The sequence below is a fragment of the Pogoniulus pusillus genome, unplaced genomic scaffold (genome assembly GCF_015220805.1).
Source record: "Pogoniulus pusillus isolate bPogPus1 unplaced genomic scaffold, bPogPus1.pri scaffold_62_arrow_ctg1, whole genome shotgun sequence".
In the NCBI taxonomy this organism is placed as follows: Eukaryota; Metazoa; Chordata; class Aves; order Piciformes; family Lybiidae; genus Pogoniulus; species Pogoniulus pusillus.
Window position 1 is genome coordinate 658,502 of NW_026974712.1, and position 20,565 is coordinate 679,066.

General features: G+C 61.8%; 1 protein-coding gene across 1 annotated transcript; it reads left to right on the forward strand.

The window, feature by feature from the left end:
* Window positions 1-50: 50 nt before the first annotated feature.
* Window positions 51-20,370, forward strand: RASAL3 (RAS protein activator like 3). Its single transcript, XM_064141647.1, has 15 exons — window positions 51-107; window positions 701-819; window positions 2,201-2,333; window positions 3,383-3,481; window positions 5,638-6,177; window positions 10,143-10,287; window positions 11,431-11,575; window positions 12,639-12,875; window positions 15,554-15,755; window positions 15,834-15,937; window positions 16,967-17,171; window positions 17,284-17,415; window positions 18,001-18,158; window positions 19,305-19,380; window positions 20,221-20,370. Exons 1-15 carry the CDS (start codon window positions 51-53, stop codon window positions 20,368-20,370), a joined length of 2,502 nt encoding a protein of 833 aa, XP_063997717.1.
* Window positions 20,371-20,565: the final 195 nt, after the last annotated feature.

The following is a 20,565-nucleotide window of genomic DNA, read 5'->3' on the forward strand; positions in this document are numbered from 1 at the left end:
CCAGATGCCATTGATGTTGGCACTCAGATGGCACTGGGACCCTCACCCAGATGGCACTGGGGCTGGCACCCAGATGGCATCGGAACCCTCATCCAGATGCCATTGATGTTGGCACTCAGATGGCACTGGGACCCTCACCCAGATGGCACTGGGGCTGGCACACACAGGACACTGGGACAGTTAGATGGCACTGGGGCTGGCATCCAGCTGGCACTGGGACCCTCACCCAGATGGCACTGGGGTTGGCACTCAGATGCCACTGGGGCTGGCACCCACAGGACGCTGGGACCCTCACCCAGATGCTACTGGGGCTGGCACTCAGATGGCACTGGGACCCTTACCCAGATGGCACTGGGGCTGGCACCCAGATGGCATTGGAACCCTCATCCAGATGCCATTGATGTTGGCACTCAGATGGCACTGGGGCTGGCATCCAGATGGCACTGGGACCCTCACCCAGATGGCACTGGGGCTGGCACCCAGCTGGCACTGGGGCTGGCACTCAGCTGGCACTGGGGCTGGCTCCCAGCTGCCCCCAGGACTGGGGCTGGCACCACCCCAGACGCACGCTTGGCACTGCAGCGCCCTGGCACGGTGCCACCTCCCCAACACCATAGCCCTGGTGCCAGGGGCAGCACAGGACGAACTCCTTTGACCTCCTTCACCCTGGGCACCCTTTGGGCACCTTCTGGGCACCCAGTGGGCACCTAACTCCATGCCCTCTGCCCAGGGCATGCTGTGGAAGAGGCTCCGGGAGCGGAGAGGTCGCAGTGCCCCCAGAGCGGTGCCCGCGGCGGTGCCAGGGCCCAACGCCGACAGGTACCCTGCAGGGACCCTGAATGGGCACCCAGGGCACTCTAGAGGGGCACAGTGGGCACCCAGGGCACGCAGGGCACCCTGAATGGGCACCCAGGACACTCTAGAGGGGCACAGTGGGCACCCAGGGCACGCAGGGCACCCTGAATGGGCACCCAGGGCACCCTAGAGGGGCACAGTGGGCACCCAGGGCACTCTATAAGGGCACAGTGGGCACCCAGGGCATGAGGGGCACCCTGAATGGGCACCCAGGGCATGCAGGGCACCCTGAATGGGCACCCAGGGCACTCTATAAGGGCACAGTGGGCACCCAGGGCACCCTGAATGGGCACCCAGAGCACCCTAGAGGGGCACAGTGGGCACCCAGGGCATGCAGGGCACCTTGAATGGGCACCCAGAGCACCCTAGAGTGGGCACAGTGGGCACCCAGGGCACGCAGGGCACCCTGAATGGGCACCCAGGGCACTCTATAAGGGCACAGTGGGCACCCAGGGCATGCAGGGCACCCTGAATGGGCACGCAGGGCACCCTGAATGGGCACCCAGGGCACTCTATAAGGGCACAGTGGGCACCCAGGGCATGCAGGGCACCCTGAATGGGCACCCTAGAGGGGCACAATGGGCACCCAGGGCACTCTATAAGGGCACAGTGGGCACCCAGGGCATGAGGGGCACCCTGAAAGGGCACCCAGAGCACCCTGGAGGGGCAGAGTGGGCACCCAGGGCATGCAGGGCACCTTGAATGGGCACCCAGAGCACCCTAGAGTGGGCACAGTGGGCACCCAGGGCACGCAGGGCACCCTGAATGGGCACCCAGGGCACTCTATAAGGGCACAGTGGGCACCCAGGGCATGCAGGGCACCCTGAATGGGCACGCAGGGCACCCTGAATGGGCACCCAGGGCACTCTATAAGGGCACAGTGGGCACCCAGGGCATGCAGGGCACCCTGAATGGGCACCCTAGAGGGGCACAATGGGCACCCAGGGCACTCTATAAGGGCACAGTGGGCACCCAGGGCATGAGGGGCACCCTGAAAGGGCACCCAGAGCACCCTGGAGGGGCAGAGTGGGCACCCAGGGCATGCAGGGCACCTTGAATGGGCACCCAGAGCACCCTAGAGTGGGCACAGTGGGCACCCAGGGCACGCAGGGCACCCTGAATGGGCACGCAGGGCACCCTGAATGGGCACGCAGGGCACCCTGAATGGGCACCCAGGGCACTCTATAAGGGCACAGTGGGCACCCAGGGCACGCAGGGCACCCTGAATGGGCACTCAGGGCACCCTAGAGGGGCAGAGTGGGCACCCAGGGCAAGCAGGGCAGGCTGGCACCCATGGGGGTACCTCTCTGGGTGCCCCTGGTGACTCTGGGTGCTTGCCCTGCAGGGTGCCAGCTGGCAGTGGGTCCGGGGAGTCCCTGGTGCCAGCTGCCAGGGTGACCCAGCTGGACCTGGGTGGGCACTGTGGCATCGTCCGACCTGTGCATGGCAGCATCGTGGGGGAGAGGTTCTGCTTCCAGGTGAGCTGGCACCCAGGGCACAGTGGGCACCCGAGGGGGGCACCCAGGGCACTCTGAATGGGCACCCAGGGCACCCTAGAGGGGCACAGTAGGCACCCATGGCATGCAGGGCACATTGAATGGGCACCCATGGCACTCTAGAGGGGCACAATGGGCACCCAGGGCACCCTAGAGGGGCACAGCGGGCACCCAGGGCACCCAAGGCACTCTGAATGGGCACCCAGGGCACTCTAGAGGGGCACAGTGGGCACCCAGGGCACCCTAGAGGGGCACAATGGGCACCCAGGGCACCCAGGGCACACTGAATGGGCACCCAGGGCACCCTAGAGGGGCAGAGTGGGCACCTAGGGCATGTAGGGCACCCTGAATGGGCACTCAGGGCACCTGAGGTGTGCCCTGGGTGCCCACTGTGCATGGCAGCATCGTGGGGAAGAGGTTCTGCTTCCAGGTAAGCTGGCACCGAGGGCACAATGGGCACCCTAGAGGGGCACCCAGGGCACACTGAATGGTCACTCAGGCCACTCTAGAGGGGTACAGTGGGCACCCAGGGCACCCTAGAGGCTCACAGTGGGCACCCAGGGCACACTGAATGGGCACCCAGGGCACCCTAGAGGGGCACAATGGGCACCCAGGGCATGCAGGGCACCCTGAATGGGCATCCAGGGTACCCTAGGGGGGCACAATGGGCACTCAGAGCACCCTGAATGGGCACCCATGGCACCCTAGAGGGGCACAACGGGCACCCAGGGCACCCATGGCACTCTAGAGGGGCAGAGTGGGCACCCAGGGCATGCAAGGCACCCAGAATGGGCACCCAGGGCATGCAGAGCACATTGAATGGGCACCCATGGCACCCATGGCACCCTAGAGGGGCACAAAGGGCACCCAGGGCACCCTAAGAGACACTCAGAGAACCCTGAAGGGGCACTGAGGGCACCCTAAAGGGGCACCCAGGGTCACCCGACCCAGGATGCCCTCCCTTTGCCCCTGGGCACCCAGCCTGGCACCCGGGGGTGCCCCCCCTGCCTGAGCAGGCTGTGTGCCCACAGATCATCACGGGGGAGGGCAGCAGCACCTTTGGGTGCAGCTCCCTGGCAGAGCGAGACCAATGGATCGAGAGCCTGCGGCGCAGTGCCCGCCCCAGCCAGGTGGGCACACCCCCTGGGGAGGGGGCACCCAAGGGGCACCCAAGGGGCACCCAAAGGGCAGCCAAGGTAGACCCATGAGAAAGTCGAGGGGTAGGCGAAGGGCACCCAAAGGGCACCCAAAGGGCACCCAAAGGGCACCCATGGGAAGCCTAAGGGGCAGCCAAGGGGCACCCAAGGGGTACCCAAGAGGCAGCCAAAGGGCACCCAAGAAGCACCCATGGGAAGCCCAAGGTAGGTCTGTGTGGCACCCAAGAGGCAGCCAAAGGGCACCCAGTCTGGCACCCAAGGGCCAACCAAGGGGGAGCCAAAGGGCACCCATGGGAAGCCCAATGGGCACCCAATGGGGACCCAGGGTAGACCCATGTGGCACCCAAGGGGCAGACAAAGGGCACCCAAGGGGCACCCAAGGGGCAGCCAAGAGGAAGCCAAAGGGCACCCAAAGGGCACCCATGGGAAGCCCAATGGGCACCCAATGGGGACCCAAGGTAGGTCCATGTGGCACCCAAGAGGCAGCCAAAGGGCACCCAAGGGGCACACAAAGGGCAGCCAAGGTAGACCCATGACAAAGTCGAGGGGTAGGCGAAGGGCACCCAAAGGGCACCCAAAGGGCACCCATGGGAAGCATAAGGGGCAGCCTAGGGGCACCCAAGGGGCACCCAAGAGGCACCCATGGGAAGTCCAATGGGCACCCAAGGGGCACCCAAGGTAGGTCTGTGTGGCACCCAAGGGGCAGCCAAAGGGCACCCAAGGGGCACCCATGGGAAGTCCAATGGGCACCCAAGGGGCACCCAAGGTAGGTCTGTGTGGCACCCAAGAGGCAGCCAAAGGGCACCCAGCCTGGCACCCAAGGGCCAACCAAGGGGGAGCCAAAGGGCACCCATGGGAAGCCTAAGGGGCACCCAAGAGGCACCCATGGGAAGCCCAATGGGCACCCAAGGGGCACCCAAGGTAGGTCCATGTGGCACCCAAGAGGCAGCCAAAGGGCACCCATGTGGCACTCAAGGGTCAGCCAAAGAGCACCCAAGGGGCACCCATGGGAAGCCCAATGGGCACCCAAGGGGCACCCAGGGTAGACCCATGTGGCACCCAAGGGGCAGCCAAAGGGCGCCAAAGGGCACCCAAGGGACACTCAAGGGACACTCAGGAGTGGCTCTTGGCTGGCCCCTCCTGGCCTCCCTGGCACCCATGGCCCTTCTTGGCCCCCCCTGGCCCCACAACCTCCCCTGGCCCCCATCTCCCCTCCCCCCCCATGTCCCCTCCCATCCCCCTTCTCCCCTCTCTCCCTGTGTCCCCTCCCCCTCCCCATGTCCCCTCCTCGTCCTCCATGTCCCCTCCCATTCCCCATCTCCTCTCTCCCTATGTCCCCTCCTCATCTCCCATCTCCCCTCCCCGTCCCCCATCTCCCCTCCCTCCCTCCCTATGTCCCCTCCCCCTCCCCATGTCCCCTCCTCATCCCCATCTCCCCTCCCTCCCTATGTCTCCTCCCTCCTTATGTCCCCTCCCCATCCCCCATCCTCCCTCCCTCCCCATCTCCCCTCCCCATCCCCCCTCCCTCCCCTCTCCATCTCCCCTCCCCATCCCCCATCCCCCTCCCTCCCCATCTCCCCTCCCCATCCTCCATCCCCCCTCCCTCCCCATCTCCCCTCCCCATCCCCCATCCTCCCTCCCTCCCCATCTCCTCTCCCATCCCCCAACTCCCCTCCCTCCCTATGTCCCCTCCCCACATCCTCCCTTCATCTCCCATCTCCCCTCCCTCCCTATGTCTCCTCCCTCCTCATGTCCCCTCCTTGCCCCCCATCCCCCCCTCCCTCTCCATCTCCCCTCCCCACCCCCCATCTCCCCTCCCCCATCTCCCCTCCCTATGTCTCCTCCCCATCCCCCATCCCCGCTCCCTCCCCATCTCCCCTCCCCATCCCCCATCCCTCCCCATGTCCCCTCCTTGTCCCCCATCCCCGCTCCCTCCCCATCTCCCCTCCCCATCCCCCATCCCTCCCCATGTCCCCTCCTTGTCCCCCATCCCCCCTCCCTCCCCATCTCCCCTCCCCATCCCCCATCTCCTACCCCTCCGCCGCCTCCACCCCTTCTCACCTGCCCCCTCCAGCCCACCCCCTCCACCTCCCACTTCATCCCCTCCCTCCCCCTCCCCCCCACCCCAGGACACCTGCGAGCGCCTGGAGCTGGCCCTGACCCTGTGGCTCTACGAGGGCCGAGAGCTGCCCCCTGGGCACCTCCTCCGCTGCCAGCTGCACCTCGACAGCCTCCTCCTCGCCCGCACCACTGCCAAGCTGCCAGGGCCCAACGGGGACCTCTTCTGGGGGGAGCTCTTCCAGCTGCCCTCTCTGCCCCCCAGCCAAGCCCTCACCTTGTCCCTGTGCCGCGAGGACCTCCCTGAGCAGCCCCCTCTGGCCTCTGTCACCATCCCCTTGAGCGAGTTGGCTGGCACCAAGCAGCCCCTGGAGGGTTGGTACCCGCTGAGCAGTGGTGCCAGCGGCGAGCGGGCACCGGCGCTGAGGCTGCGTGGGCGCTATAGGGAGGTGAAAGTGTTGCCCATTGTCAAGTACAAGGAGCTGGCAGAGTTCATCACCTTCCACTACCGGGAGCTGTGTGCCAGGCTGGAGCCCACCATCGCCGCGCGGCACAAGGAGGAGCTGGCAGCGGCGTTGGTGCGGGTCCTGCAGAGCACTGGCAAGGCCAAGGTTGGAGAAGAGGGGGTGGGGTGTGGGGGTGGGGATGGGTGGAGTGAGGTGGGTTGGGTGGGAATTGGTTTGGATGAGTTGGGTTGGGATCAGTTGGGTTGAGTTGGAATTGGTTTGGATAAGTTGGGTTGGGATGAGTTGGAATTGGTTTGGATAAGTTGGGTTGGGATGAGTTAGAATTGGTTTGGATAAGTTGGGTTGGGATGAGTTGGAATTGGTTTGGATAAGTTGGGTTGGGATGAGTTGGATTGGGTTGGGTTGGAATTGGTTTGGATAAGTTGGGTTGGGTTGAGTTGGATTGGGTTGGGTTGGAATTGGTTTGGATAAGTTGGGTTTGGATAAGTTGGGTTGGGATGAGTTGGAATTGGTTTGGATAAGTTGGGTTGGGATCTGCTGGACTGGGCTGGGTTGGAATTGGTTTGGATAAGTTGGGTTGGGATGAGTTGGGTTGGAATTGGTTTGGATAAGTTGGGTTGGGATCTGTTGGACAGAGCTGGGTTGGGTTGGAATTGGTTTGGATAAGTTGGGTTGGGATGAGTTGGGCTGAGTTGAGTTGAGTTGGAATTGGTTTGGATAAGTTGGGTTGGGATGAGTTGGATTGGGTTGGGTTGGAATTGGTTTGGATATGTTGGGTTGGGATGAGTTGGATTGGGTTGGGTTGGAATTGGTTTGGATAAGTTGGGTTGGGATGAGTTGGATTGGGTTGGGTTGGAATTGGTTTGGATAAGTTGGGTTGGGATCTGTTGGACTGAGCTGGGTTGGGTTGGAATTGGTTTGGATAAGTTGGGTTGGGATGAGTTGGGTTGAGTTGGGTTGGAATTGGTTTGGATAAGTTGGGTTGGGATGAGTTGGATTGGGTTGGGTTGGAATTGGTTTGGATAAGTTGGGTTGGGATCTGCTGGACTGGGCTGGGTTGGAATTGGTTTGGATAAGTTGGGTTGGGATGAGTTGGGTGGGAATTGGTTTGGATAAGTTGGGTTGGGATCTGTTGGACTGAGTTGAGTTGGGTTGGAATTGGTTTGGATAAGTTGGGTTGGGATCTGTTGGACTGAGCTGGGTTGGGTTGGAATTGGTTTGGATAAGTTGGGTTGGGATGAGTTGGGCTGAGTTGAGTTGAGTTGGAATTGGTTTGGATAAGTTGGGTTGGGATCTGTTAGATTGGGTTGGGTTGGAATTGGTTTGGATATGTTGGGTTGGGATGAGTTGGGTTGGAATTGGTTTGGATAAGTTGGGTTGGGATGAGTTGGATTGGGTTGGGTTGGAATTGGTTTGGATAAGTTGGGTTGGGATGAGTTGGATTGGGTTGGGTTGGAATTGGTTTGGATAAGTTGGGTTGGGATGAGTTGGATTGGGTTGGGTTGGAATTGGTTTGGATAAGTTGGGTTGGGATCAGTTGGGTTGGAATTGGTTTGGATAAGTTGGGTTGGGTTGAGTTGGATTGGGTTGGGTTGGAATTGGTTTGGATAAGTTGGGTTGGGATGAGTTGGGTTGGAATTGGTTTGGATAAGTTGGGTTGGGATGAGTTGGATTGGGTTGGGTTGGAATTGGTTTGGATAAGTTGGGTTGGGATGAGTTGGGTTGGGTTGGAATTGGTTTGGATAAGTTGGGTTGGGATGAGTTGGGTTGAGTTGGGTTGGAATTGGTTTGGATAAGTTGGGTTGGGATCTGTTGGATTGGGTTGGGTTGGAATTGGTTTGGATAAGTTGGGTTGGGATGAGTTGGATTGGGTTGAGTTGGAATTGGTTTGGATAAGTTGGGTTGGGATGAGTTGGGTTGAGTTGAGTTGGGTTGGAATTGGTTTGGATAAGTTGGGTTGGGATCTGTTGGATTGGGTTGGGTTGGAATTGGTTTGGATAAGTTGGGTTGGGATGAGTTGGATTGGGTTGAGTTGGAATTGGTTTGGATAAGTTGGGTTGGGATGAGTTGGATTGGGTTGGGTGGGAATTGGTTTGGATAAGTTGGGTTGGGATGAGTTGGGTCGGAACTGGTTTGGATAAGTTGGGTTGGGTTGAGTTGGATTGGGTTGGGTTGGAATTGGTTTGGGTAAGTTGGGTTGGGATGAGTTGGGTTGGAATTGGTTTGGATAAGTTGGGTTGGGTTGAGTCGAGTTGGATTAAGTTGAGTTGAGTTGGTTTGTGTTGGGTTGGATTGAGTTGAGTTGGATTGCATTCAGTTGAGTTGGGTTGAGTTGAGTTGTGTTGCATTGAGTTGAGTTGCATTGGGTTGAGTTGCATTGGGTTGGGTTGGGTTGAGTTGAGTTGCCTTGGGTTGAGTTGCATTGGGTTGAGTTGCATTGAGTTGGGTTGAGTTGAGTTGGGTTGGGTTGAGTTGCGTTGGGTTGAGTTGCATTGGGTTGGGTTGAGTTGCATTGGGTTGAGTTGCATTGGGTTGGGTTGGGTTGAGTTGAGTTGCCTTGGGTTGAGTTGCATTGGGTTGAGTTGCATTGAGTTGGGTTGAGTTGAGTTGGGTTGGGTTGAGTTGCGTTGGGTTGAGTTGCATTGGGTTGGGTTGAGTTGCATTGGGTTGAGTTGAGTTGGATTGAGTTGAGTTGCGTTGGGTTGAGTTGAGTCGAGCTGCGTTGGGTTGAGTTGCATTGGGTTGAGTTGCATTGGGTTGAGTTGAGTTGTCTTGAGTTGAGTTGCATTGGGTTGAGTTGAGTAGGATTGAGTTGTGTTGAGTTGAATTGAGTTGGGTTGGGTTGAGTTGCATTGAGTTGCGTTGAGTTGAGTTGCCTTGAGTTGAGTTGCATTGAGTTGGGTTGAGTTGCACTGAGTTGAGTTGAGTTGTGCAGGGTTGCATTGAGTTGCATTGAGTTGAGTTGAGTTGTGTAGGGTTGGGCTGAGTTGCATTGAGTTGTGTAGGGTTGGGTTGAGTTGTATTGAGTTGCATTGAGTTGCATTGAGTTGAGTTGAATTGGGTTGAGTTGCATTGAGTTGCATTGAGTTGTGTTGAGTTGAGTTGAGTCGAGTTGCATTGAGTTGGGTTGAGTTGCATTGAGTTGAGTTGTGTTGGGTTGGGTTGAGTTGGGTTGAGTTGCATTGAGTTGAGTTGAGTTGTGTTGGGTTGGGTTGAGTTGCGTTGAGTTGAGTTGAGTTGGGTTGAGTTTCATTGAGTTGAGTTGAGTTGGGTTGAGTTGCATTGAGTTGCATTGAGTTGCGTTGAGTTGCGTTGGGTTGAGTTGAGTTGAATTGGGTTGAGTTGCATTGAGTTGGGTTGAGTTGCGTTGGGTTGAGTTGAGTTGGGTTGGGTTGGGTTGAGTTGCATTGAGTTGAGTTGAGTTGTGTTGGGTTGGGTTGAGTTGCATTGAGTTGAGTTGAGTTGGGTTGAGTTGAGTTGAGTTGCATTGAGTTGAGTTGAGTTGAGTTGGGTTGAGTTGAGTTGGGTTGAGTTGAGTTGCATTGAGTTGAGTTGAGTTGCATTGAGTTGAGTTGAGTTGAGTTGGGTTGAGTTGAGTTGAGTTGCATTGAGTTGAGTTGAGTTGAGTTGAGTTGAGTTGCGTTGAGTTGAGTTGGGTTGGGTTGAGTTGAGTTGAGTTGCATTGAGTTGCATTGAGTTGAGTTGAGTTGCATTGAGTTGAGTTGAGTTGAGTTGGGTTGAGTTGAGTTGAGTTGGGTTGAGTTGAGTTGAGTTGGGTTGAGTTGAGTTGCATTGAGTTGAGTTGAGTTGAGTTGGGTTGAGTTGAGTTGAGTTGCATTGAGTTGAGTTGAGTTGAGTTGAGTTGAGTTGCGTTGAGTTGAGTTGGGTTGGGTTGAGTTGAGTTGAGTTGAGTTGCATTGAGTTGAGTTGAGTTGCATTGAGTTGAGTTGAGTTGAGTTGAGTTGCATTGAGTTGAGTTGAGTTGAGTTGAGTTGAGTTGAGTTGAGTTGAGTTGCATTGGGTTGACCTGAGCAGCACAGCCCAGCTGAGGGCGGAGCCGCAGCAGAATCTGGCTCCTCCCACAGCAGCTTTGGGCCCCTCCCCCACAGGCATTCCTGATCGACCTGGGCGTGGCCGAGCTGGAGCGCTGCCACGCCCACCAGGCCCTGCTCTTCCGCGAGAACACTTTGGCTGCCAAAGCCATCGAGGAGTACATGAAGCTGGTGGGGGCCAAGTACCTGCAGGACACCCTGGGTGAGGCCAAAGCTTCCAGAGCTTCCCTGGGCCTGGCACAGCCTGGCACAGCCTGGCACAACCTGGCACAACCTGTCTGCTCTGGGCCAGGATGGCTCCAGAACAGCCATTGGGGATGTGGCACAGCTGCTCCCTGCCATGGTGGGGGGGGGCATGGCACAGCTGATCCTCCACGGTGGTGGGCATGGCACTGCCATTCCTCCATGGTGGTGGATGTGGCACAGCTGTGGGCATGGCACTGCCATTCCCTCATGGTGGTGGATGTGGCACAGCTGTGGGCATGGCACTGCCATTCCTCCATGGTGGTGGATGTGGCACAGCTGTGGGCATGGCACTGCCATTCCTCCATGGTGGTGGATGTGGCACAGCTGCTCCCCCACAGCATGGCACAGCCATTCTGCCATGGCAGTGGGCACAGCACAGCCATTCCCCCTTGGCATGGCACAGCCATTCCCCCATGGCTTGGCACAACCATTCCCCCATGGCAGTGGGCACAGCACAGCCATTCCCCCTTGGCATGGCACAACCATTCCCCCATGGCATGGCACAACCATTCCCCCTTGGCAATGGACATGGCACAACCATTCCCCCATGGCATGGCACAACCATTCCCCCATGGCATGGCACAGCCATTCCCCCTTGGCATGGCACAACCATTCCCCCATGGCATGACACAACCATTCCCCCATGGCAGTGGGCACGGCGCAGCCATTCCCCCTTGGCATGGCACAACCATTCCCCCTTGGCATGGCACAGCCATTCCCCCTTGGCATGTCACAACCATTCCCCCATGGCATGGCACAACCATTCCCCCATGACAGTGGACATGGCACAACCATTCCCCCTTGGCATGGCACAACCATTCCCCCATGACAGTGGACATGGCACAACCATTCCCCCTTGGCATGGCACAACCATTCCCCCATGGCAGTGGACATGGCACAGCCATTCCCCCTTGGCATAGCACAACCATTCCCCCATGGCAGTGGGCATGGCACAACCATTCCCCCTTGGCATGGCACAGCCATTCCCCCATGGCAGTGGGCACGGCGCAGCCATTCCCCCTTGGCATGGCGCTGCCGGCAGCGGTGCTGGCACTGAGCCGTTGGCTGCTCCATGCCCCCTGCCCCCCCTGGTGCCCAGGTGAGGCTGTGGCTCAGCTGTGCCAGTCGGAGGGCAGCTGCGAGGTGGACCCCAGCAGATGCCCAAACCTCGACCTCTTGGGCAACCAAAGCAACCTGAGGCAGCTCTGCCAGGACACCTTCCGGCGCATTGCCACCTCCTGCGGGTGAGGGCTGTGCCCACCTGGGGTGCCCACGAGTCCTTGGGCACCCTCCAGAGGGATGGGGCAAGGGAGGAGGGAGAGGTGGGCACCAGTGTGGCAAAGGGCTGGGGGATGGATGTGGGCATGGGGAGGGGGAAGGAGGAAAGGTGGTGGCAGCAGGGTGGGCACCGGGGTGGGTTTGAGGACTGGCAGCAGCTGTGGGAGGGAGGTGAGGATGGGCAGCAGGGAGGGCAGAGGGATGGGATGGGATGGGTGGGTGGGCATGGGGCATAGGGATGGGCATCACCTCTGGGATGGAGGTGAGGATGGGCACCAGGTAGGGCAGAGGGATGGGATGGGTGGGTGGGTGGGCATGGGGCATAGGGATGGGCATCACCTCTGGGATGGAGGTGAGGATGGGCACCAGGACCTAGGGACAAGCTTGGGCACAGTCATGGGCACCACCTCTGGGATGGAGGTGAGGATGGGCACCAAGTAGGACAGAGGGGTGGGTGGGCATGGAGGACAGGGATGGGCATCACCTCTGGGAGGGAGGTGAGGATGGGCACCAAGAAGGGCCTAGAGACAAGCCCAGAGGTGGGGATAGAGGGCAGGGATTGGCACCACCTCCAGGATGCACATGAGGATGGGCACCAAGAAGGACCTGGGGCCAAGCTTGGGCACAGGGATGGGCATGATCCCCATGGTGGGCACCAAGTACATGGGGCCAGCTTGGGCACAGGGATGGGCATGATCCCCATGGTGGGCACCAAGGAGGACCAGGGGACAGCTTGGACACAGGGATGGGCATGACCCTGATGGTGGGCACCAAGGAGGACCTGGGGGCAGCTTGGGCACAGGGATGGGCATGATCCCCATGGTGGGCACCACCACTTGGGACCAGCTTGGGTATAGGTGTGGGCATCACCCCTGCGATGCCACACTGGTGGGCACCACAGGGCGGAAGCCCAACCCAAGCAGTGCCAAGGCTATCTCTGGTGGCTTCCACTGTGCTGGTGGCAGGGTGGCAGGAGGTGCCCAGTGCCACCCCCACCCCCAGCACCACCTTCCCTTGTGCCCTCCACAGCAGCTTCCCCTCGGAGCTGGGCGAGGTCTTCTCAGCCTGGCATGAGGAGTGCTTGGCACGGGGCATGGCACCCATGGGGCAGCGCCTGGTCTCTGCCTCCCTCTTCCTGAGGTTCCTGTGCCCTGCCATCATGTCCCCCAGCCTCTTCAGCCTGGCACAGCAGTACCCCAGCGAGGGCACTGCCCGCACCCTCACCCTGGTGGCAAAGGTCATCCAGAACTTGGCCAACTTCACCACGTAGGTTGGCACCGGGCAGGGGGCAAAGAGGGGCACGGAGGGGAAGCGGAGGGGGAGGTGGCTGCTTGGTGTGGGTGGGCATGGAGGGGTGTGGGTGGGCATGGAGGAGTGTGGGTGGGCATGGAGGGGTGTGGGTGGGCATGGTGGGGAGTAGGTGGGCATGGAGGAGTGTGGGTGGGCATGGAGAAGAGTGGGTGGGCATGGAGGGGAGTAGGTGGGCAAGGAGGAGTGTGGGTGGGCATGGAGGGGTGTGGGTGGGGATGGAGTGTGGGTGGGCATGGAAGAGTGTAGGTGGGCATGGAGGGGAGTAGGTGGGCATGGAGGGGTGTGGGTGGGCATGGTGGGGAGTAGGTGGGCATGGAGGAGTGTGGGTGGGCATGGTGGGGAGTAGGTGGGCATGGAGGAGTGTAGGTGGGCATGGAGGGGTGTGGGTGGGCATAGTGGGGAGTAGGTGGGCATGGAGGGGTGTAGGTGGGCATGGAGGGGTGTGGGTGGGCATGGAGGGGAGTAGGTGGGCATGGAGGGGTGTGGGTGGGCATGGAGGGGAGTAGGTGGGCATGGAGGAGTGTAGGTGGGCATGGAGGGGTGTGGGTGGGCATGGAGGGGTGTGGGTGGGCATAGTGGGGAGTGGGTGGGCATGGAGGAGTGTGGGTGGGCATGGAGGAGTGTGGGTGGGCATGGTGGGGAGTAGGTGGGCATGGAGGAGTGTGGGTGGGCATGGTGGGGAGTAGGTGGGCATGGAGGAGTGTAGGTGGGCATGGAGGGGTGTGGGTGGGCATGGAGGGGTGTGGGTGGGCATAGTGGGGAGTAGGTGGGCATGGAGGGGTGTAGGTGGGCATGGAGGGGTGTGGGTGGGCATGGAGGGGAGTAGGTGGGCATGGAGGGGTGTGGGTGGGCATGGAGGGGAGTAGGTGGGCATGGAGGGGTGTGGGTGGGCATGGAGGGGAGTAGGTGGGCATGGAGGGGTGTGGGTGGGCATGGAGGGGTGTGGGTGGGCATGGAGGGGAGTAGGTGGGCATGGAGGAGTGTAGGCGGGCATGGAGGGGTGTGGGCGGGCATGGAGGGGTGTGGGTGGGCATGGAGGGGTGTGGGTGGGCATGGAGGGGAGTAGGTGGGCATGGAGGAGTGTAGGCGGGCATGGAGGGGTGTGGGCGGGCATGGAGGGGTGTGGGTGGGCATGGAGGGGAGTAGGTGGGCATGGAGGAGTGTAGGCGGGCATGGAGGGGTGTGGGTGGGCATGGAGGGGTGTGGGTGGGCATAGTGGGGAGTGGGTGGGCATAGTGGGGAGTAGGTGGGCATGGAGGGGTGTGGGTGGGCATGGTGGGAAGTGGGCACCCACGGTGGTGGTGAGCAGCCATAGCTGTGGTGGGCACCTACAGCTGTGGTGGGCACCTATGGCTGTGGTGGGCATCTATAGCTGTGGTGAGCACCCATGGCTGTGGTGGGCAACTATGGCTGTGGTGGGCACCCATGGCTGTAGTGGGTATCTATAGCTGTGGTGGGCACCCATGGCTGTAGTGGGCATCTATAGCTGTGGTGGGCACCCATAGATATGGTGAGCACCCATGGCTATGGTGGGCACCTATGGCTATGGTGGGCACCCATGGCTGTGGTGGGCACCCATGGCTGTGGTGGGCAGCTGTGGTTATGGTTGGCACCTATAGCTATGGTGGGCACCTAGAACTGTGGTGGTAACCCATAGCTGTGTTGGGCACCCATGGCTATGATGGGCACCCACAGCTATGGTGGGCACCCACAGCCCTGGTGGGCACCCCTGGCCCTGGCGGTCCCCCACAGCTGTGCTGTTGGCCAATGACCATAGTGGACATCCTTGACCAAGGTGGGCACCCATGGCTGTGGTGGGCACCCAAGGCTGTGGTGGGCACCTATGGCTATGGTGGGCACCCACAGCTATGGTGGGCACTAATGACTATGGTGGGCATCTATGGCTATGGTGGGCACCCATGGCTGTGGTGGGCACCCACAGCTGAGGTGGGCACCCATGGCTATGGTGGGCATCCCTGGCTGTGGTGGGCACCCATTGCTATGGTGAGCACCCACAGCTGTGGTGGGCACCCACAACTATGATGGGCACCCACAGCCCTGGTGGGCACCCACAGCCCTGGTGGGCACCCCTGGCCCTGGCTGTGCTGTTGGCCAATGACCATAGTGGACATCCTTGACCGAGGTGGGCACCCATGGCTGTGGTGGGCACCCATGGCTGTGGTGGGCACCCACAGCTATGATGGGCACCCATGGCTATGGTGGGCACCCATGGCTGTGGTGGGCACCCACAGCTATGATGGGCACCCATGGCTATGGTGGGCACCCATGGCTGTGGTGGGCACCTATGGCTGTGGTGGGCATCCCTGGCTGTGGTGGGCACCCACAGCTATGATGGGCACCCATGGCTATGGTGGGCACCCATGGCTGTGGTGGGCACCTATGGCTGTGGTGGGCATCCCTGGCTGTGGTGGGCACCCACAGCTATGATGGGCACCCATGGCTATGGTGGGCACCCATGGCTGTGGTGGGCACCTATGGCTGTGGTGGGCACCCATGGCTGTGGTGGGCACCCATCTCCGTGGCCATGCCCGCAGCCGTGCCCGCTGCCCATACCCATCCTCTGGCGGCGCTGGGCAGTGCCAGGCTGAGCAGGGCTGGGTGCCCCCTGGCAGGTTTGGCGAGAAGGAGGCCTACATGAGCTTCATGAACGACTTCCTGGCACACAACTGGGCACCCATGGGGCACTTCCTGCAGGCCGTGGCCGACCCCGAGAGCGGTGCCCACCTGGGCACCTCCCATGGCTACGTGGACCTGGCACTGGAGCTTGCCACTCTCCACCTCCTGCTCTGTGATATCTTCTCCGGCCTGGACCAGGTGCCAACTGATGCCAACTTCCCCTGCTGGTGGCCCATGGGTGGCACTGCCATGGGGGTCTTTGTCTTCCCCTGGCAGGGCACGCAGGAGGAGCTGGAGCCGCTGCCAACCATCCTGAAGGCCATCAAGGAGGGCACTCCTGTGCCAGTCTCTGTCAGGCTCAGCTCTGCCACGCAGCCAAGGTACTGCAGGGTGGGCACAGGGTGGCATGAGGCGGACAGGGTGGGCACAAGGAGGGGATTTGGTGGCATTAGGGTGGGGTTGAGGTGGATCTGAGCTTGGTTGGGTCTTGGTTGGCTCTGGTGCCAGCTGGGGTCGTGGTGCCCAGCTCCAGGTTGGCATTGAAGGGCACTTCTGGTGCCAGCTGGGTGTGAGGTGCCCAGCTCCAGGTTGGCATTGAAGGACACTTCTGGTGCCAGCTGGGTGTGAGATGCCCAGCTCCAGGTTGGCATTGAAGGACACTTCAGGTGCCAGCTGGGTGTGAGGTGCCCAGCACCAGGTTGGCATTGAAGGACACTTCTGATGCCAGCTGGGTGTGAGGTGCCCAGCTCCAGGTTGGCATTGAAGGACACTTCTGGTGCCAGCTGGGTGGGAGGTGCCCAGCACCAGGTTGGCATTGAAGGACACTTCTGGTGCCAGCTGGGTGTGAGGTGCCCAGCTCCAGGTTGGCATTGGAGGACACTTCTGATGCCACCTGGGTGTGAGCTGCCCAGCACCAGGTTGGCATTGAAGGACACTTCTGATGCCACCTGGGTGGGAGGTGCCCAGCTGCAGGTTGGCATTGAAGGACACTTCTGGTGCCACCAGGGTATGAGCTGCCCAGCTCCAGGTTGGCATTGGAGGAAGCTTCTGGTGCCAGCTGGGTGTGAGCTGCCCAGCTCCAGGTTGGCATTGAAGGACACTTCTGGTGCCAGCTGGGTGTGAGGTGCCCAGCTCCAAGTTGGCATTGAAGGACACTTCTGATGCCAGCTGGGTGTGAGCTGCCCAGCTCCAGGTTGGCATTGAAGGACACTTCTGGTGCCAGCTGGGTGTGAGCTGCCCAGCTCCAGGCTGCCCTCAGCTGAGTGCCAACCCTTCTCCCTTTGCCCTCCCTCCCTGCCCCTCCCCTCCCCTCCCATCTCTTTATGCCCACCCCAATGCCCTCCTGTGCCCACCCTCCCCCGCGCCCTGCCCACTCTCAGTGCCCTCCTCAAGTGCCAATCCCTCCCCAGCCTTCGCCGTGCCCGCAGCCGGGAGGACAGCCCCGACCCACCCCAGCCACCTCCGTGCCCACCCCCGTGCCCACCTCCTCCGGTGCCCGCTGGGCACCGCTGCCACATCAAACGTGCCCAGAGCGTCCCGGCGCAGCCCAAAGCCTCTCGGTGCCACCCGCGGGACCTGCCGGTGCCAACCGCCGAGGACGAGCTCAGCTCTAAGGTTCGCTCTGGTGGGCAGCGGTGCCCAGGGCCGGGCGGGGGGGGGGAGGGGGGGAGGGTGGCACCGACGGGATCGATGCCAACCTCTGTGCCTGTGCCCTCCGGGGCTGTAGGGGCGAGGGAAGCTGCGGGCATCGGCGTCGCTGCCTCGCAAGCCTGCGGTGCCCTGGCAGAGGCAGGGCGAGGAGGGGGCAGGGGCACAGAGGGCACCGGAGGGCATCCTGGGCACCGCGGAGTGGGAGAAGGTAAAGCCGCGCCCGGGGGGGTGCCAGCTGGGGGAGGGGTCCTGGGGGCATTGTGGGCACAAAGAGGGCATGGGGGGCACTGTGGGCACAAGATGGGCATGAGGGGCACTGAGGAGGGGTCTTGGGGGCACTGTGGGCACAGAAGGGGCATTGGGACCCACTGGGGAGGGGTCTTGGAGGCACTGTGGGCACAAAATGGGCATGGGGGGCACTGGGGGAGGGGTCTTGGGCACAAAAAGGGCATGGGGGGCACTGGGGGAGGGGGCTTGGGGGCACTGTGGGCACAGAAGGGGCATGGGGGGCACTGGGGGAGGGGTTTGGGGGTCACTGTGGGCACAAGATGGGCATGGGGGGCACTGGGAAGGGGTCTTGGGGGCACTGTGGGCACAAAAAGGGCATGGGGGGCACTGGAGGAGGGTCTTGGGCACAAGATGGGCATGAAGGGCTCTGGGGAGGGGTCTTGGGGGCACTGTTGGCACAAGATGGGCATGGGGGCACTGTGGGAGGGGGCTTGTGGGCAACGTGGGCACAAAAGGGGCTTTGGGCACTCAGAAGAGGTGCCCAGGGTTGTGCCAACCTCTGCAGGGTCGCTGGGTGGATGCCCTGCGGCAGGAGGTGCAGCAGTGCCTGGCACAGGTGCAGCAGGTGGATGCCAGGCTGTGCCAGCTGCAGGCTGAGCAGCTCCAGGGCCTGCAGCAGCAGCTGGAGGAGGCCAATGCCAGGGCACACAACCTGGCTGCCAGGTCAGCCCTGGGTGCCCACTGCGGCTGGAGGGGGGCAGGGGAGGGGCACAAAGCTGCCAGTTGGTGCCAGCCACAAGCTGTTGGTGCCCACCAAAAGCTGTTGGTGCCCAGCACAGCCAATTGGTGCCCACCACAAGTAGTTGGTGCCCAGCACAGACAGTTGGTGCCCACCACAGCTAATTGGTGCCCACTGCAGCCAGTTGGTGCCCACCAGAAACAGTTGGTGCCCACCAGAGCCAGGCTGGGAGGGGGGCACAAAGCTGTGGAGGCCTCAAACTAGTTTGGGTCCCTGAGCAATCTGTGCCCAGTGCCAGTGTGTGCCCATGCCAATGTCTACCCCATGCCAGTGTGTGCCCTGTGCCAGTCAGTGCCCTGTGCCAGTGTGTGCCCCGTGCCAGTCAGTGCCCCATGCCAGTCAATGTCCCATGCCAGTGTGTGCCCTGTGCCAGTCAGTGCCCCATGCCAATGTGTGCCCCGTGCCAGTCAGTGCCCCATGCCAGTGTGTGCCCTATGCCAGTCAGTGCCCCATGCCAGTCAGTGCCCCATGCCAGTGTGTGCCCTGTGCCAGTCAGTGCCCCATGCCAATGTGTGCCCCGTGCCAGTCAGTGCCCCATGCCAGTGTGTGCCCTATGCCAGTCAGTGCCCTGTGCCAGTCAGTGCCCCGTGCCAGTGTGTGCCCAGTGCCAGTCAGTGCCCCACGCCAGTCAGTGCCCTGTGCCAGTGTGTGCCCTGACCCAGTCAGTGCCCCATGCCAGTCAGTGCCCCATGCAAGTGTGTGCCCAGTGCCAGTCAGTGCCCTGTGCCAGTCTGTGCCCTGTGCCAGTGTGTGCCCAGTGCCAGTCTGATACCAGGAGCTCACTCCTGTCCCACGCCAGTGTGTGCCCTGTGCCAGGCTGATGCCAGGGCACTGTGAGCCCCATGCCAGGCTGATGCCAGGGCTGACTCCTGTCCTGGGCAGGCCGATGCCAGGGCACTGTGAGCCCCGTGCCAGGCTGATGCCAGGGCACTGTGAGCCCCATGCCAGGCTGATGCCAGGGCTGACTCCTGTCCTGGGCAGGCCGATGCCAGGGCACTGTGAGCCCCGTGCCAGGCTGATGCCAGGGCACTGTGAGCCCTGTGCCAGGCTGATGCCAGGGCACTGTGCAGGCTGACAGCAGCTGAGGGCAGCAGGAGGAAGGACCTGGAGAGGCTGAAGAGCAGCGAGGAGAGGACTCGAGAGCTGGTGAGGGCATGGGGGGGGCAGCTGGCACCACGGGGGGCACCCATGGGGGCAGGGGAGCCCTTGGCAGAGGGGCATGAGGACAGCCAGGGGGCAAAAGGGGCACTGGGGACGCCCTGGGGAGGGGTCTTGGGGGCATTGTGGGCACAAAGTGGGCATGGGGGGCACTGGGCAGGGGTCTTGGGGGCACTGTGGGCACAAGATGGGCACGGGGAGCACTGGGCAGGGGTCTTGGGGGCACTGTGGGCACAAGATGGGCACGGGGAGCACTGGGCAGGGGTCTTGGGGGCACTGTGGGCACAAGATGGGCACGGGGAACATTGAGGAGGGGCCTGAGGGCACTGTGGGCACAAGATGGGCATTGGGGACCCCCTGGGGAGGGGTCTTGAGGGCACTGTGGGCACAAGAGGGGCATGGGGGGCACTGGGCAGGGGTCTTGGGGGCACTGTGGGCACAAGATGGGCATGGGGGGCACTGGAGAGGGGCCTGAGGGCACTGTGGGCACAAGATGGGCATTGGAGACCCCCTGGGGAGGGGTCTTGGGGGCACTGTGGGCACAAGATGGGCATGGGGGGCACTGGGCAGGGGTCCTGAGGGCACTGTGGGCACAAGATGGGCATTGGGGGCATTGGGGGAAGAGGTCTTGTGGGCATTGTGGGCAAAGAAGGGGCATGGGGGGCACTGGGCAGGGGTCTTGGGGCACTGTGGGCACAAGATGGGCATTGGGGGCATTGGGGGAAGAGGTCTTGGGGGCACCCTGTAGATGGCACCCGAGTGCCACGGAGCAGCCCTGGCGCCCTGGTGCCAGCCCTGCAGGCTGGGCAGTGCCCGCGGTGCCCGCAGGAGTCTCGGCTGGCAGCGTTGGAAGAGGAGCAGGAGCAGCTGCGTGATGCCATCTGCCGTGCCCGGGGCCAGCGAGGCTGGCAGTGCCCTGGGGTGGCACCCAGGGGGTGGGCAGAGGGTGGGGATGAGGCTCAAGCCACCAGCGTCTGACCAACTGTGCCCAGGGAGGTGCCCTGTGGGCACGGGGGGGGGGGGGGGGGGAAGGGCAGGATTGGGTCCTGCTGGGGGGGTGCCCTCTGAAGGGGTTGTGCCCACAGGAGGGCAATAAACGACCTGGGTGGCACCAGGGAGGGGGTGAGGGCTTGGTTGTGGCCCTGGCATCGCTCAGGGCTCGGTGCCCACTGC